General features: G+C 50.4%; 1 protein-coding gene across 15 annotated transcripts in view; it reads right to left on the bottom strand.

The window, feature by feature from the left end:
• Nav2 (neuron navigator 2) overlaps positions 1-14,743 on the bottom strand; it is a 621,718-nt gene that overhangs the window by 21,774 nt on the left and 585,201 nt on the right. For 12 of the 15 annotated variants that reach the window (XM_041656370.1, XM_041656355.1, XM_041656326.1 and 9 more), the window contains 6 exons: positions 12,520-12,528; positions 11,958-12,130; positions 6,070-6,223; positions 4,899-5,061; positions 3,906-4,006; positions 705-800 (listed from right to left, as the gene is read on the bottom strand). In XM_041656370.1, the coding sequence (XP_041512304.1) occupies positions 705-800; positions 3,906-4,006; positions 4,899-5,061; positions 6,070-6,223; positions 11,958-12,130; positions 12,520-12,528 (696 nt within the window). The remainder of the gene's footprint in view (positions 1-704; positions 801-3,905; positions 4,007-4,898; positions 5,062-6,069; positions 6,224-11,957; positions 12,131-12,519; positions 12,529-14,743) is intronic. The other 3 variants (XM_041656293.1, XM_041656319.1, XR_005974653.1) reach the window with 2 other exon arrangements.

The following is a 14,743-nucleotide window of genomic DNA, read 5'->3' as shown; positions in this document are numbered from 1 at the left end:
TAAGTCAGGTTCGGTCAGATGGCAGAGACCTCTGGTCTACTTCTAAGTTGGTTGCATCAGGCTGCTTTCAAAGTCATTAAATGGAACAACAAAGGGCTTAGTGTGGGCTCTGACATGTGACGTAGAGGCTATAGTTACCACTCAGGAAATATGATTAATACTTGATACTGCTGATTTATTTTGGGACAGAAGAAAAAAAAATCAAAAGTTTCTTTCACATCATCATGAGACACAAGATTCCCTTTGGTGTTCCCTAGCCATTTCTGATAATGCAAACACCCAACCCCGTGTTGTGACCATGCTGCATGCCGGCATCCTTGACACTGGCTACTGGTGGGATGTGGCTCCCAGGGACTGCAAGGTTGGTAGGGGGTGCTGAATGGGGGTGCTGGTCGTGTATGTGAAGCCCAAAGGGCCAAAGTGTACTGGCTGAGCTTCACCCCCGGGTCATATTGAATAGGACACCGCTCTAGGGACGCACTGTGAAATGATGTTTACTAGCTGGCTAGCCAGCCAAGGAAAGATGATGGAGAATGACCAGTCACATACCATCATCTTTCCATGCCCTGGAGGACCAGGGGACAAGACCTAGCAACCTAAGGATAAGGATAAGGAGAGTAAGCTAGGGAAATGGTGGGGTTATGGAAACAAAGCTCCCCCCCCCTCCAAGCCCCTTGCTGTGACTTTCTTCTTGAAACACTTACTTTGAACAGCCGTCTAACCACCCCATCGAGCACGTCCCATTTCGTCTTGCCACTAACTCCGATGCAGCCAATAAGGAAAAGGTGCGGTCTGGAATCCTAAGGGTGAGGAGACACAAGCAGGTGAGGAGCAGCTGGCTGCTTTCTGGCCCGGCTGAGCAGAGGCCTAGGCATCCCAGTGCTTCCAAAAGACAGCAAAGCCCCATTCCTTTCCACGCCAGGCATAGCTCAGCTGGCACGCAACAGCCTGGAACCCCGTCTCTGCTCTGGTAAAAGTGCAAAGGGTCAGGGAGACTGCAATCGCCTCTCGGGTCCCTGGAACCATCAGCTAAGTGCATGTTTTGCACAGGGCTTGGATTCCACATCCTGGACTGCACCCTCCCCCAGCTCCTGTCTGCCAGCGGCCAGATTACAAACCTTGCTAAAGAACTACTCACCTTTTCCAGGAAGCTTCCACGATTCACCTGCCTGACACTCAGAGCTACGCTGGACAGACTTACGATACCTTCTCAACTTACACGTATCTAGGGTTAGCCATTTCTTATTTTATTTAATAAAGTTTGTCGTTATTGTTAGAACTTCAGAGAATGTTCCTATTTTTCCTTCCTTCCTTTTTTTCTTTCTTTCCTTCTCTTTCTTTCTTTCTTTCTTTCTCTTTCTCCCTTTTTTCCTTTCTTTGTGGAAAACCTCCTGCTTCTGCCTCTCAAGAGCGGGAATTAAAAGTGTGAGCCTGGCTTCTTACAATTAAAACAGTATTTATTACTTTTCTTCCATGAAAACTGAAAAGCTCGATTCAGAAATTAGTAAAATCCTGGGAAGACTGTCAACAACTATCTTTTTTCCCCCACTTCTTATTCTTCTACACCCACAGGAGCTAAACTGATCACATCCATGAAAAGGATGCCGAGAAAGCATTCCCTTCTGCTGGGTTTTTAATATCTCCCATGCTTTGTGAGGATGCAGCTAGGACAGGGGTGGGGCTGGGTGGTGGGCGCAGGCACGCAGCCGTCAAGAGAGGGCAGAGCACCGGCGGTGAAGAAAGAGTCTGACTCCCCCGAGCCTTGTGGTCTTGGGTTTCTTAGCTGCACAATGGGGACAATGCCACGGTCAGTGCCCTCTTGTGTATGCTGCAGTGTGGCCCAGAACAACGATTTGCCATCCTGCAAGAATGTCAGCTGTGATACTGGGAATGATGGCAAGGAGGATCAACAATATGTAGAGATGTGACCCGCCTGCACTGGGAGAATGCTGGGAGAACGAACTTCCGTCTGCCAGGCCAGGCCTCTGTTAGCTGAGTTCCTGAGCTTCCTTTCCAGCCAGACACCTATGAGACCCCTGGGAGGTCAGCCACATGGGGGCAGAGCTGGCAGAGACTTCGTTTTGATGGGCACTTTGGTTTCCCAACTATCTGAAACCATTAACATGCTGGCTAGAAACACCATGAAATACAATTTCAAAACCTCAAGGGGACTCTACGTGGAGACTCATGCGGCCTTTTCCCACTTTCATGGACACCCAAGGTCATCCAGGGCATCCAATAGGATTTCCCCACTAAAATAGAACCAACCGACTTTGCCACCCTTCACCTCCACCTCAGAATAGTCGCTGGCAGGTACACACGGAACAGAAACCACACCAGAGAACCGCCGGCTTCTAGCATCAGTGGCTCAGGGTGCCCGGACCCATCCTACTCTGAGCCCTCTGTGCTCCCTAGACTCAGCCGAGGGCCTTCTGTCTCCCAGCTTGGTGAATGCGATGTCTCGAGTCTCTGACGAGACAGAAATGAGCCCTAGACCAGCTGAGTGCAGTCAGCTTCCGCTTCTGCCTTACCAGTAAAATGTTCACAGCTGCCTGGGACATGACTCAGGAAAGCAGCAGGTCCAGAAACGCCCTTTCTTTCTTTTTTTTGTTCATTTGTTTTTTTGAGACAGGGTTTCTTTGTGTAGCCCTGGCTGTCTTAGAACTATAGATCAGGTCGGCCTTGAACTGATGTAGGTGTTGCTTTCATTGGTTAATTAATAAAGAAACTGCTTGGCCTTTGAGAGGACAGAAAATTAGGTAGGCGGAGTAGACTGAACAGAATTCTGGGAGAAAGAAAGCCGAGTCAGGCAGTCGCCATGATTCTCCCACTCCAGAAAGACGCAGGTTAAGATCTTTCCTGGTAAGCCAGCTCGTGGTGCTACACAGAATATTAGAAATGGGTTTCAATATGTAAGAGCTAGCCAATAAGAGGTTAAAACTAATGGGCCAAGCAGCGTTTAAAAGGATACAGCTTCCATGTAGTTATTTCAGGCATAAGCTAGCCGTGCGGGAGCCGGGTGACAGGACGCAGCCCGCTGCTCTTACAACATTGAACTCATGGAGATCGACCTGCCTCTGCTTCCCGAGTACTGGGCTTAAAGCTGTGCACCACCACCACAACCGGACAGAAAAGGCATTTCTGAAAGCATTAGTGTTTCCTAGTGCTGAGAGTATAGGGAAGTGCAATTTCCTGTGAAGTTGCTCCTGGAGTGAGCTTTAGCAGTCTTTGAAACACAGAAAGGAAGCGCTCTTCGCTTTCTGTCAAAGGACAGTCAGTGAGGATGGGTACAGCAGAGACCACCAAGGATTGCAGGTAGAAGGACTATTGAGGATTGTGGGTACGGGATGGACGGCTGAAGATTGTGGATATAAGGGCTGCCAAGGATTGTGAGCACGGGAGGGACCACTAAGGATTATGGGGACAGGAGCTACCACCCAGCAGAGGTCTCGATTTCTGTTTTCAGAACGTTGTTGTTAAGTATTCTATTTTATCTTGAAAATTTCTTTACTTTCTGGTTATTTTTTGTTTGTTTGTTCGTTTGTGTTTTGGTTTGCGTTTTACTGTGATGTTAGGAACGGAACTCAGGGCCCTGTACATGCGAGCAAACGCTTGGCTACCGAGTGACATCACCATTCTCTCTTGCTAATGCCTTAAAGAATCTGTATAGGAAACTCCTTCATGCATACTCATGTATAGTAGAACACAGCACATCCCGGGCCCAGGATACACTACCATGTCAGCAGCCCCTGGGCCTCGGAATGCGTCTGTCCCTTGTGAGTGAGGGAGACACTGACTTTGAGACAGGTGTTGGTACTTCCCAGTGCCTTAGGTCTCCCGTCGCTAAGCTAGGCCATTTCTGCCTGGGGAAAGGGCAGGTGAGCAGGGAGAGGGAGCCGACTGACCTCCTTCCACTTCATTGCCTCCTCAAAGCTGACAACTATCTTAACATGCCTGCCTCCTTCCTTCCGAGCCGAGCATTCACCAGTGTCATCCAGCAACACGTCTGCGAATGGAAAACATCAACAGCCTTAGGCACGTGGGCGGGCACGTGGGGACGGCAGAGCTGCTTCCCGACACCTCTGCTGCCTGTGGGCACAGCAGCAGGGCAATTCCGATGTCGGGCTGCAGGCTGGGGGGGAGGGAAGGATGGAGAATGCAGTCACAGAAACCAATGGTGGGAAGGCCAGGGGCGGGGTCAGCAGGCTGACAATGCATCTTGCCGGATGGAGGCGCAAGGGTGACTCAAACAACAGCAACAGTAGCATCATGGGTTAAAAAAAAATAATAAAAGCGTCAGCCTTGAAATGCTCACAAAGAAAAACTTAAGGTGCATTGTGGGATGATGTGCCAGCCTGAAGTCTACCCCGGCAGCCAGAAGGCTGGAAGCCAAGGCATGGCCTCTGTGGTATGTCCTTCCAAGGGGTATACCGGTACAGTTGAGCACTGGGGATGCAGATAACAACTCCTTAGATGGATTGAGAAAAACTCAGCATGGTGGGCAGGGAGAAACCCAAGCTCATGGTCTGAAGAACTCAGGGTGCTGGAGCAAAGCATGGAAGAATCTAATGGCTGGGCTCATGTTGGTAGCAGATGCACACCCAGACACACACACCCCAAGTGCACACACACCTGCTACCTCACCATCAGATCTGTGGACCTGCTCACCCTGGTCACGGGAGTGCCAGCCGCAGGCCTCAGACTGCGCTGGTCCCACAATCCACTCACCCAGACTGGTGTATTCAGCCTGTGAGCCACTCAGTCAGGCTGGTGTCCATGGCCTGCTGCTGGTCCTACGAGCCACTTACCCAGGCTGGTGGACTGGACCTTCCCCCAGCCTGTCAGCCACTTACCCAGGCTAGTAGACTTGACCTGCCCCCAGGCTGCCAGCCACTCACCTAAACTGGTGGACTCTGGGAGGTTCAGGCTGTGCTGTGAGAGGCCTAAAGACTGCCTTGAGGAAGTGGAGATGGACACCTGGGAGGGGGCCCGGCTGCAGCCACCGCCTTGAGACTCAGACTTCAGTCTGTCGTTCTCAGCTTTCAGCTTCTCAATTTCACTCTGCGAAAAGTAAGGGAGAGACTGACTTAATAAATGGATGCAATGAAGGGAACATGCCTTTTCTGGGGGAAGAATCTGGAGGAACCCGGTAGCTAGGCCAGCCAAAACAGGCACCCCTTGGGGAGACTGCACGGCACGCCCCACCTTCCCAGCCATTCAAGACTCTGGCAGGACTGGTACCCAACTCATGGAGAACTGGTCTTTAGGGAGTATTCAGAAACTGCCTTTCCGGGGGGTCTCCTGCCAGTGTGGCCAGTGTGACAGAGTTTGTCAGTCAAAGAGGTTTGAGAATTTAGGATGACAGATTTCTCAACTCCACGACTTCTTGGAACATGAAAGGAGCTGTTTGCTCTGTGACTCTGAGAAGGGGGCACAGTGGATTTCCTGCGCACACTCATTGTGGAGCGGCTGTCCTTTCCAGGAGCCTCTCCCGGGTCCAGGGAATGTTCTTTGGGACACAGCTCTCCAGTGAGGTCACCTTTAGCACAGCCTACAGGACTCTGTCATTCCACGATTGTCCATAAAGAGCCGAATGCAAGCGAGTCTTGGTGCAAAATGCAGCTCACAAGACTGGGATGCAGCGGTGGGACCCGGAAGAACTGGTGTGCAGCCACCTTCAAAGGAAGCTGCTGGCTCTTCCAGCTGCAGGACATGGCGAGGTCTGGGAGGAGGCTCAGGTAGAGCCTTGGAGGCGGGTCCAGTTTGGATAGACGGAGGGTACTCAGAGGGGAAGGAATGGCATGAAGCAGATGGTGGGGACACAGTCACTCATCACAGTTCCACTCCAGTAGTGTGTGACAAGTGGAGCTAGGGAAGACAGGGAGCAGGCCAAGGGGAGGGGCCACTGTGGAAGGAGGAGGCAGTGTGAAGCCACACAAGGTCTGATGTGTGGACTACCCACTCTCTGAAAACTAAAGAGAGAAACAGGGAAGCAGCAACTGCCAGCATACCCGCACCCCTGGGCTTCCTCTCTGCAGCTTCCTGGGACTCTGTTTGCCATCCACTCACCTGCATCCTGTTCATGGCCTCCCGGAGCTGGTCCAACTGGTGGGCAGAGCTGAGCGCCTCTAGGCGGATGTCCGTCAGCTTCATCTCCTTGTCTCTCAGCTCATTTCGTAGCTGCATGACCGTCTCCGCCTCACTGTCCATACACTCAGAAATCCTAGGGAAAGAAGAGGGTGGTACCGACGACATGAGCTCCGATGTAATTCACTTGCCCTTCTGAGACTGGTCCAGGTTAACCACTACTCAGGGCTCAGCACATATCAGCCCCTCCTCCAGCCTCTACTGTTTTCTAGAGAGGATCACACCCAAAGCATCAAAATATCCAGTCTTTGTTATTCAACAAAGCAATACAGAGCAATGGTTACAAGAAGGGCTATACTGTAGCTTTCCCCGACATGGCACTAACAGAGGGTAACCAGGAACTGTAGACAGGAGCAGTAACCACGCTACACTAACAGGGTAACCAGGAACTGGAGACTGAGCAGTAACTACACTGCACTAACAGGGTAACCAGGAACTGGAGATGGAAGCAGTAACCACACTGCACTAACAGGGTAACCAGGAACTGTAGACGGAAGCAGTAACCACGCTGCACTAACAGGGTAACCAGGAACTGTAGACGGAAGCAGTAACCACGCTACACTAACAGGGTAACCAGGAACTGGAGACTGAGCAGTAACTACACTGCACTAACAGGGTAACCAGGAACTGTAGACGGAAGCAGTAACCACACTGCACTAACAGGGTAACCAGGAACTGGAGATGGAAGCAGTAACCACACTGCACTAACAGGGTAACCAGGAACTGGAGACTGAGCAGTAACCACGCTACACTAACAGGGTAACCAGGAACTGGAGACTGAGCAGTAACCACGCTACACTAACAGGGTAACCAGGAACTGTAGACGGAAGCAGTAACCACACTGCATTAACAGGGTAACCAAAATTGTAGACAGAAGCAGTAACCATGCTGCACTAACAGGGTAACCAGGAACTGTGGACGGGAACAGGTAGTCTTTTGGGTATGAGCACTTACCAGGCAGACACAGCCAGCCTTCCCTCTCAGAAGGGAGGTAATAGGCAAGAACAGAAACTTAAGAGCAAGGCTTCCCCCACCCCGGCAATATGAGAGAGAGAGAGAGAGAGAGAGAGAGAGAGAGAGAGAGAGAGAGAGAGAGAACGCTGAACTTAAGAGTAGATAGAGTTAATTGGAGTTTTGGAGTTTTCATTTTATTCTGAAATGCGCTCTTTGAGGTGTCTACAGAGATCTGCTATTAGTCCCTCATGCCCTGCCTGCTTCCCACATTCATTCTTACATAAGAAAAGAAGCCGACTTGAAGAGCAAGATCCAGGAGAATGAGGTGACACGAAGCCAAGCTGTCTGGTGCCACGCCACAGTGTGGACCACTTTCTCACATCCGACCAAAGTGTGTGTGGCTACTATGCTCAAGAAAGAGCAAGGCAGGCTCCTTGTTCAGTTGCTTGGGTTTTTTGAGGTAGAAGACCTTAAAGGCATAGTAAATTGTAGCTACTGGGAGGGCCAGTTCTACTAAAATATAGTCTGTTACTTCTAAAGGTTGTTGAGTGATTGGGAACAATTTGGATTGAAGATGGGAGAGAAAGAAAAAAACTCAGAAAACCAAAACTCCAAAACCACTAAGCTCCCAGGTTTCAGATGATTGCCTAGGAGACAGAGTGCTTGGGCAGGGAGGTGGTGGCCATGCCAGCCGCTTCCTAAGACTCAGGCGCTGGCTTATAAGTCAAACAAAACCAACCCGCGAAACAGGCTGCCAGCAGAAGATGGTCAGAGAACTGTTCAAAGAGATGCAAAGGCTGGAGGAACGTCTAAGACACTCCAACTGACGGTCTTTTCAGAGCTGTATAATCCACCTGTATGAGTTAGCTGGGCAGGAGGCTCATGCCTAGAATCCTAGGAAGCTGAGGCAGGAGGACTGTGGCTTGTTTGGATACAGAGTAAGGCCCTATCACTAACCACTGAGGAAGCGTGTCAGCTTCAGTCTTTTCTTGAATTCAAAACAAAACAAAAAAACAACCAAGCACAAGAAAAATCCCCCAAATGTTGTTTTCCCTCTTCTGAACCTGTGAGAGGTCAAAGGACTGTGGTACTCAAAATCAAAAGACCCTATACCCGGCTCCCTATGCAGGAGTGGCCTGCAGTTTGCAGGGCAGAACCACAGACTTGTGCCTTTAGTTTATGAGATGCGCTCAAGCTCAGGGATGGCTGAGACCGTGGTGTCCGCTCCAGGCCTGCAGGCTTTGGGTCTGTTCCCTTGTTCTACTTGGGACTCTGCTGAGGTGTTGTCACTTGGCCTGCACTTCTCTAGGAAGCTCTCTCGGTGCCTGCTTTGTGACTAAACTCGGCTGGCTGTTTTGCAGTGCTGGCCAATCAGGACCTCCACTAAAGGAGTGGGATGCCTGCTCTACTCCCAAACTCACCCTGAGACTTAATCCCAAAACTCTGGTTTAATGATGTCTGGAGGTGGGACCTTGGGGAGGGCAACCAGCATTAGATGAGGTCGTGAGAGTGCAGTCCAGTGACTGGAGACGGATCTAACTGAACAGGTCTGCTCTAGCCTGAGGTGTGAAGTTCTTCCGTTCCCCGACCACGCAGCAATGACCCAGAGAGAACATCATGCAAAGGTGCCAAGCAGGGGCTACCATATGCACCGGACCTGAGCACTAAATGAATGTCTAGTGTATACCTCACCTAATCTACCCTACATAGATGAAAAGGGAAAAACACTGCACCCTTCTTTCCTCTGGTCCTTCTGTGCCTTGTTCTGCTTGGCGCTAGATCCTTTAGGACTAGACTGTTCTCAAATCATTCTGAGCGTCTAGTCACACCTGCCAAAACACAGCAGGTACGCAGCGGTGTTTTCTGGAGGTATCGGAAGCATGCTATTCAATTACCTTACACGCTGCCGTGATTTCGATTTTAACATGGGGAGAATGAGGCACAGCGCCACCATCATGCCTGTGGTCACACTATTTAAGCATGACAATTCAGGGTGAAATCTGGAGGAAGAGGGAGTCGCTTAACTGGAGGTTGCTGGACTATACCCAGCAGGCAATCAAAGCAGGCTTTCTTACCTCAGAGACCATGAACTAAAGTGACCTGATGTATGTTATTTTTTTTTTCAGCACATTATTCTATCATCTCCCTGTCTTTCCTGATGTGGGATGCTGGCATAGCCAATTTTAAATGTGTGGAGTGTGGGAAATGTGGCCTCCTCACGGCTGCCATCCCTTCACCCACAGAGGAGGGATTTCTCCAGGCCTCACCCTCTGCCTTCCGCTTCATCTTTGAACCCCCTCTCAACTCTGCATTTGCACATTTTCATAAAACCTTTTAAGGTTGAAGAAAGTAAGTATTTGCCCTCAACCCAACCTTTGGAAAACCAGACCCAAAACCAACATCTCCAATGTCCACCGAGGCCGTGGAATGTAAGAAAAGGGCTGGGGAGCCAAGAGCCAGCCCTGCCCATCCCTGTGGGGACCGCGGTTTGGGAGGTGCCGTCTTGCTCCTCCCGTTTGATGCTGCAGCTCACTACCCCTCTGACAGGCCACCCAGCGGCACGCAGCCAGGTTTCGATTCCCTCCCCCATGCAGTTATTCCCTCTGCTCCTGGGTCTCCTCCCACGCCACCGGCTACTCTGCTTTTGCTTCCTAAACTTTGAAGGCCAGCACAGCATCAGAACTGGTCCTTGCCCTCTGCTCCGCATCTCCACTCCACCCCACTGAGAGCTCCCAGGTGTGCACTCGCAGGAGCTCCAAGCTGGCAGACACCTCCCTATGGATGCCTAGGTCTCTCACACATCAGGTGACTCCAGCGGAGCTCTGGATCTCCAGCAGTTGTGGTCTGGATGTGAGATGTCCCCCACGGGTCCCTGCGCTTGAACACTTCATTCCCACCTAGAGCTGCTGTTTGGGAAGGCTGTGGAACCTATAGGAGTTAGAGCTGAAGGCTGTGTGTCACTAGGGCTGGGCCTTGAGGCCTTATGGCTCAGCCCCTACTTCCTGTCCACTCTTTGCTTCCTGACTGTGGGTGCAATGTGACCCGCCACCTCACGTTCCTGCTGCCACGCATGTCCCACCATGACGAACTATAGACCAAAACAGCCCTTCCTCTCTTCAGTTGCTTCTTGTCATGTATCTGGTCACAGCGATTAAAAAAAAAAAGTGCCAAGTATACTACCCCACCTCACATGGGTCTCCCATCAGCCATTCAGCCATTGCAAACGCCTGAGGGTCTCTAAGCCAACAGGGGACCCACCAGCACACGCAGCTGGGGTAGGATGAGGGACTAGACCCAAACCCGAGAGAAATCACTATGCCAGATGGATATACACAGTGGCAAAGAACAAAGCAGAGGAAGGGTGTTGGGTGGTGGTGGCTGTTCCGTTATGCACAGTAGACAGCCCAGGCCTTATGGATAAGGTCAGCTTGAGCAGAAAGCCGAGGAAGGAATACTCAGAACAAGAGCACGGTGGGCAGAGGCCACAGTAGTGGCAAAGGCCTGGAGGAGAGGAGTGGGACTGGAGGGTTCAGAAGACAGAGCAGGAGGAGCCTGGAGGATGCTGCTACCTCTGCCATCTCCCTCTACTCCCAATGGCCCACCTTGCTTTCCACAGAATTCTAATCCAGTTTAGCCCCTTTGCTGTCACACTTGAAATCACATACGGTGAAACTGATCTCAGAGTTCCACTCGCTGCGGCAACAGCCGCCGTGCTGTTCCTGGACTGTCCTACAAGGGAGCAGGTTCCATCCCCTCAGACTATCAGCCCATTTCCCCGCTGGAATCTTTACTGTTGGTTTCTTGGCAAGGCAGCCTTGCTCAGTGTGAGGCTGACACAGTGATGTGGGAGTGTCATATATCAATCTGTTGATTTCATTGGTTAAGCAATAAAGAAACTGCTTGGCCCTGATAGGTTAAAACATAGGTGGGAGGAGTAAACAGAACAGAATGCTGGGAGGAAGAGGAAGTGAGCTCAGAGACGCCATGCTCCCCTCTCCTGGGCAGATGCGATAGCTCTGTTCTCTGAGGCACACGCGATGAAGCTACGACCCAGGATGGACATAGGCTAGAATCTTCCTGGTAAGCGCACCTCTTGGTGCTACACAAATGATTAGAAATGGGCTAAATTAATATGTGAGAATTAGCTTAGAAAAGGCTAGATAGAAATGGGCCAAGCAGTGTTTAAATGAATACAGTTTGTGTGTTGTTATTTCGGGCATAAGCTAGCAGGCGGCTGGGGTGCTGGGGACGCAGCCCTGCCGCTCCTATTACAACAGCCTACTGCCTTCTTTGCTTGTTCCCTAGCAAGGTAGTACAGCCTCGGGTTTCAGACAGGGGACAGAAAGGTGCCTCCCACAGGCGGCTCACAAAACCCTCCCGTGGGACCTTGTCCACATGTCCGTCTCCTGATCAGGCTGGACATAACACTACCAAACAGAGGTTCTCCACTGGTTGACCAGGTTTGGGGTGAACCAGGGAGAAAGAACCATGTGAAGCTACTAGGCTTCAGAATTAGGTTTGTCACAGCTGCTAGTGTTTCTGAGCAGAGTGAACCAGTGGCTCCTTCTGCTGTAAAGCTCTCTGCTGAAGAGCCCCACTCAGAGGGACCTCCCCTGACTTCCCCATCTAAAGCAGCTATATCCCACATTCCCTTCCCCTGCCGCTTGCATCTCAAGAGGTAGCAGCTCCTTCTCCGGCACCATGTCTGCCTGCATGCCACCACACTCCCTGCCATGACTTTAAGCTGACATCTCAATTTCCCTTTATAAGAGTTACCATGGTATGGTATCTCGTCACAGCAGCAGAAACCCTAACTAAGGCAGGAGTCAAGGGCACTGTCCGCTAGATAGACTCACAGAGAGTTGGAGTGGGCATTCCTCAGCAGCGGGGTAGAGCCCATGGATCCATTGTGTGGCAACTTTGGTGAGGAAGGCAATGAAGAATCGGTCATCTCCTCGATGTCGGAGTGTGAGGATGCAGACTTAGGGGACTTCTTCTTCCCAAAGGCTTGCTTGAAGGAACTGCGCAACTGAACACACAATATGGTCAGCCTCGTCGAGGTGCGGCCCGGGGGGGCGGGGGAGGCATGCTTACAAAAGAGCAGTTCAGTGAGCCACATGTCCCCCGTCAATGGCAAAGGCACCCAGCAGCTCTGTGGAGTCAGTGCATTCGGGGGAAGGGGAGTTATCTGGCATTGACAGCTCAGGATGGGCCTGCGGGGGCATTCCATGCCTACACTTCGTTCCAGAACAGATGCCAACAGCAAGACAGAGCCTGGCTCAGCGGGTGCGTGTAGAGAGATGAGGTGACACAGCAACAGAAGCATGATGCTCGGATGTGGGGACAGATGCGGATGAGGTTAGTCATGTCAATGGATGGGTTAGCTTGGTATCTGAAATTAAACTTGGGCTCGCTTACCTCATTGACCTGCCAGAGAAAATGCAAGCGAAAACAGGGAAGGGGAAGGAAAAAAGACAATTTTTAACAGAGAAAGCCAGTGACACGGAAAGCTTAGGACTTTTCAGAGGCAACATGGCTCATTGTAAATGCCACACAGAGGCTTCTGGTGGGAGTGGGGTGCTTGAAACAGCATGGGTCACGGGGAGCATCTTCTTCCATTGTGAGAGGAAGGGAAGAGCAAGCTGAGGGGTACCCTGCAGCCAGGGCTTCCCCTGCTTTTATGTCTGTCTGATCATCTCCCTGCCTCTTTTCAACCATCTCTTAAGTCTGAACAACAGCGGGAGGAACATCTTATCTCCTCAGCAATGGGGGACTGACATCTGCAGCAACCCCTTGAGTCTGCACAGCTCCTTGCTGTGCCCATGTAGGGAGTTCCCGCTCTCCTTTCACGAGGGACATAATCTAACAAGCACAGAATTTGCCTATCTCACTCAGGGGTCCCACAGCTGTCTGTGAAACTCATTAACTATATTGGAAAAACCAGAAACCAGGTAAGGTTGTTCCCCAGCCTCCGAGGCAGACATGGAAATTCTGGTGAGAACGTGAAAATTAAACCAAATTTTCCAAGGGCCATGACCAGCATGTATCTTTCTAAATCTACAAACAAAAATAATCATATTTTGTCTCCAAAACAGGTATCTTAGGAATCATTTCCTTTTCCTGGGACCTTTTTTCTTTTTGAAAATATATTCTAGGGTTTTCCTCACGGGGAGTCATGAGGCCTTTCCCAGTGGATGTGTCCTGTATCTGACAAGCTGCTTGCCCAGCTTGTGAGCAAACTCCAGCCCACTGTTCCTTTGCTCTCTCCTGATGTTCCAGTTCGCAGACAGTAGTCTGCCACCAGGCTTTGCCACACAAGCCACAGAGCGAGAGCACCAGGTAAAAGGGAGGTCACAAAATTTAGACGGTGTTAAGCTTTGGGGTACACCGAGAATGTCTGTTATCTGTCTTTCCTGGTTTCATGGAGAACTGAGAATTAATTGTCTAGAAGCAACACAAACAGGTTTCATTTCCTGGCTAGAAGAAAACAGCTGGGATTTTTCTTTTTAAAACTTATTATTATTGTTGTTGTTATTATTACTACTGTTGCTATTGTGCATGGGGGGGTAACGAGTGTGCCACCACCCATGTGTAGACGGCAGAGGACAATTTTACGCAGTTGGTTCTTTCTATCTTTATGTGGTTCCAGGGATCAAACTCAGGCTTATCTGGCTTGCTTGGCGAATGCCTTTACCTGTTGAGCCATCTCACTGGCCCTGTATTTTTCACGATAATTCTCCCATCATTTTGAGAATCTGAGCAGACTACATTTTATCAACTGTATGCTAGAGATGGCAAACATGAGCTACTCTTCTCTAGTCATCTCTAGACACAATAAATAAGTTGCTAAAGAAAACGGCTCGTCACGTAAAGAAAAACAAAACTAACCACCATGGTAAGAGGATCACACGGAGACGGCCTGGTAGCTCACCTCGGACTCCCCTACTGCTAACGAGACCTCGCCACCCATCCAAGATGATTCAAGATGAGTGAGACAGATATGGCATGAGGGACAAGATGCCACCATGAAACACGACAGTGACAATGGGGTTTGGTGAGCCTGGCCACTCGAGACGTACCCTGATACTAGGTGTCCCTAGTAAGTAACATACCTCCCTCGCTGGGACAGTAGTCATGAAACTGGGCAAAAGTGCTTGGGATTTTCTTGGAGCAAAGAAAGCCGCCTTTGGCGCTCCCGGCAGAAACTCAAGGAGTGTTTTAGGAGACAGGCTCGGGACTGTATTAGCCTCAACATTCACGGGGCCCTAGCCTGAGCTTGGGCCCCTGACCGCTAACGCTAACACCATGAAACATACTCGGGAGAACATGGTTACAAAACTTCAGTGAGAGCCTTGGTTTGATGCTGTGCAAATAAACAAATAAATAACAGTCCTGTGGCGGCACAACCGGTAACCCAAGCAATTGAGAGGCAAAGGTGGGACTGTTGATTGCTGGGGCTAGCCTGGTCCACATAGCGAGTATGACACCTACAAGGCCTATACAGTGAATGAGACCTCGCATTAATAAGTATATAAATAAACAAGTAAAGAGTATGGTTAAGGATGAGATAACTGTTGATCCGTGCTATAAAAACCTTCCTTGGAACTAAGAAGGAACTACGTGTGAGGAGTCTTGCTAAAAG

The sequence above is a fragment of the Microtus oregoni genome, unplaced genomic scaffold, assembly GCF_018167655.1.
Source record: "Microtus oregoni isolate MIOR12 unplaced genomic scaffold, Mior012 000000F_ref0000247, whole genome shotgun sequence".
Taxonomy (NCBI): Eukaryota; Metazoa; Chordata; class Mammalia; order Rodentia; family Cricetidae; genus Microtus; species Microtus oregoni.
The sequence above is the reverse complement of the archived record's forward strand: the minus strand, read 5'-3'. Positions and strand labels throughout refer to the sequence as shown.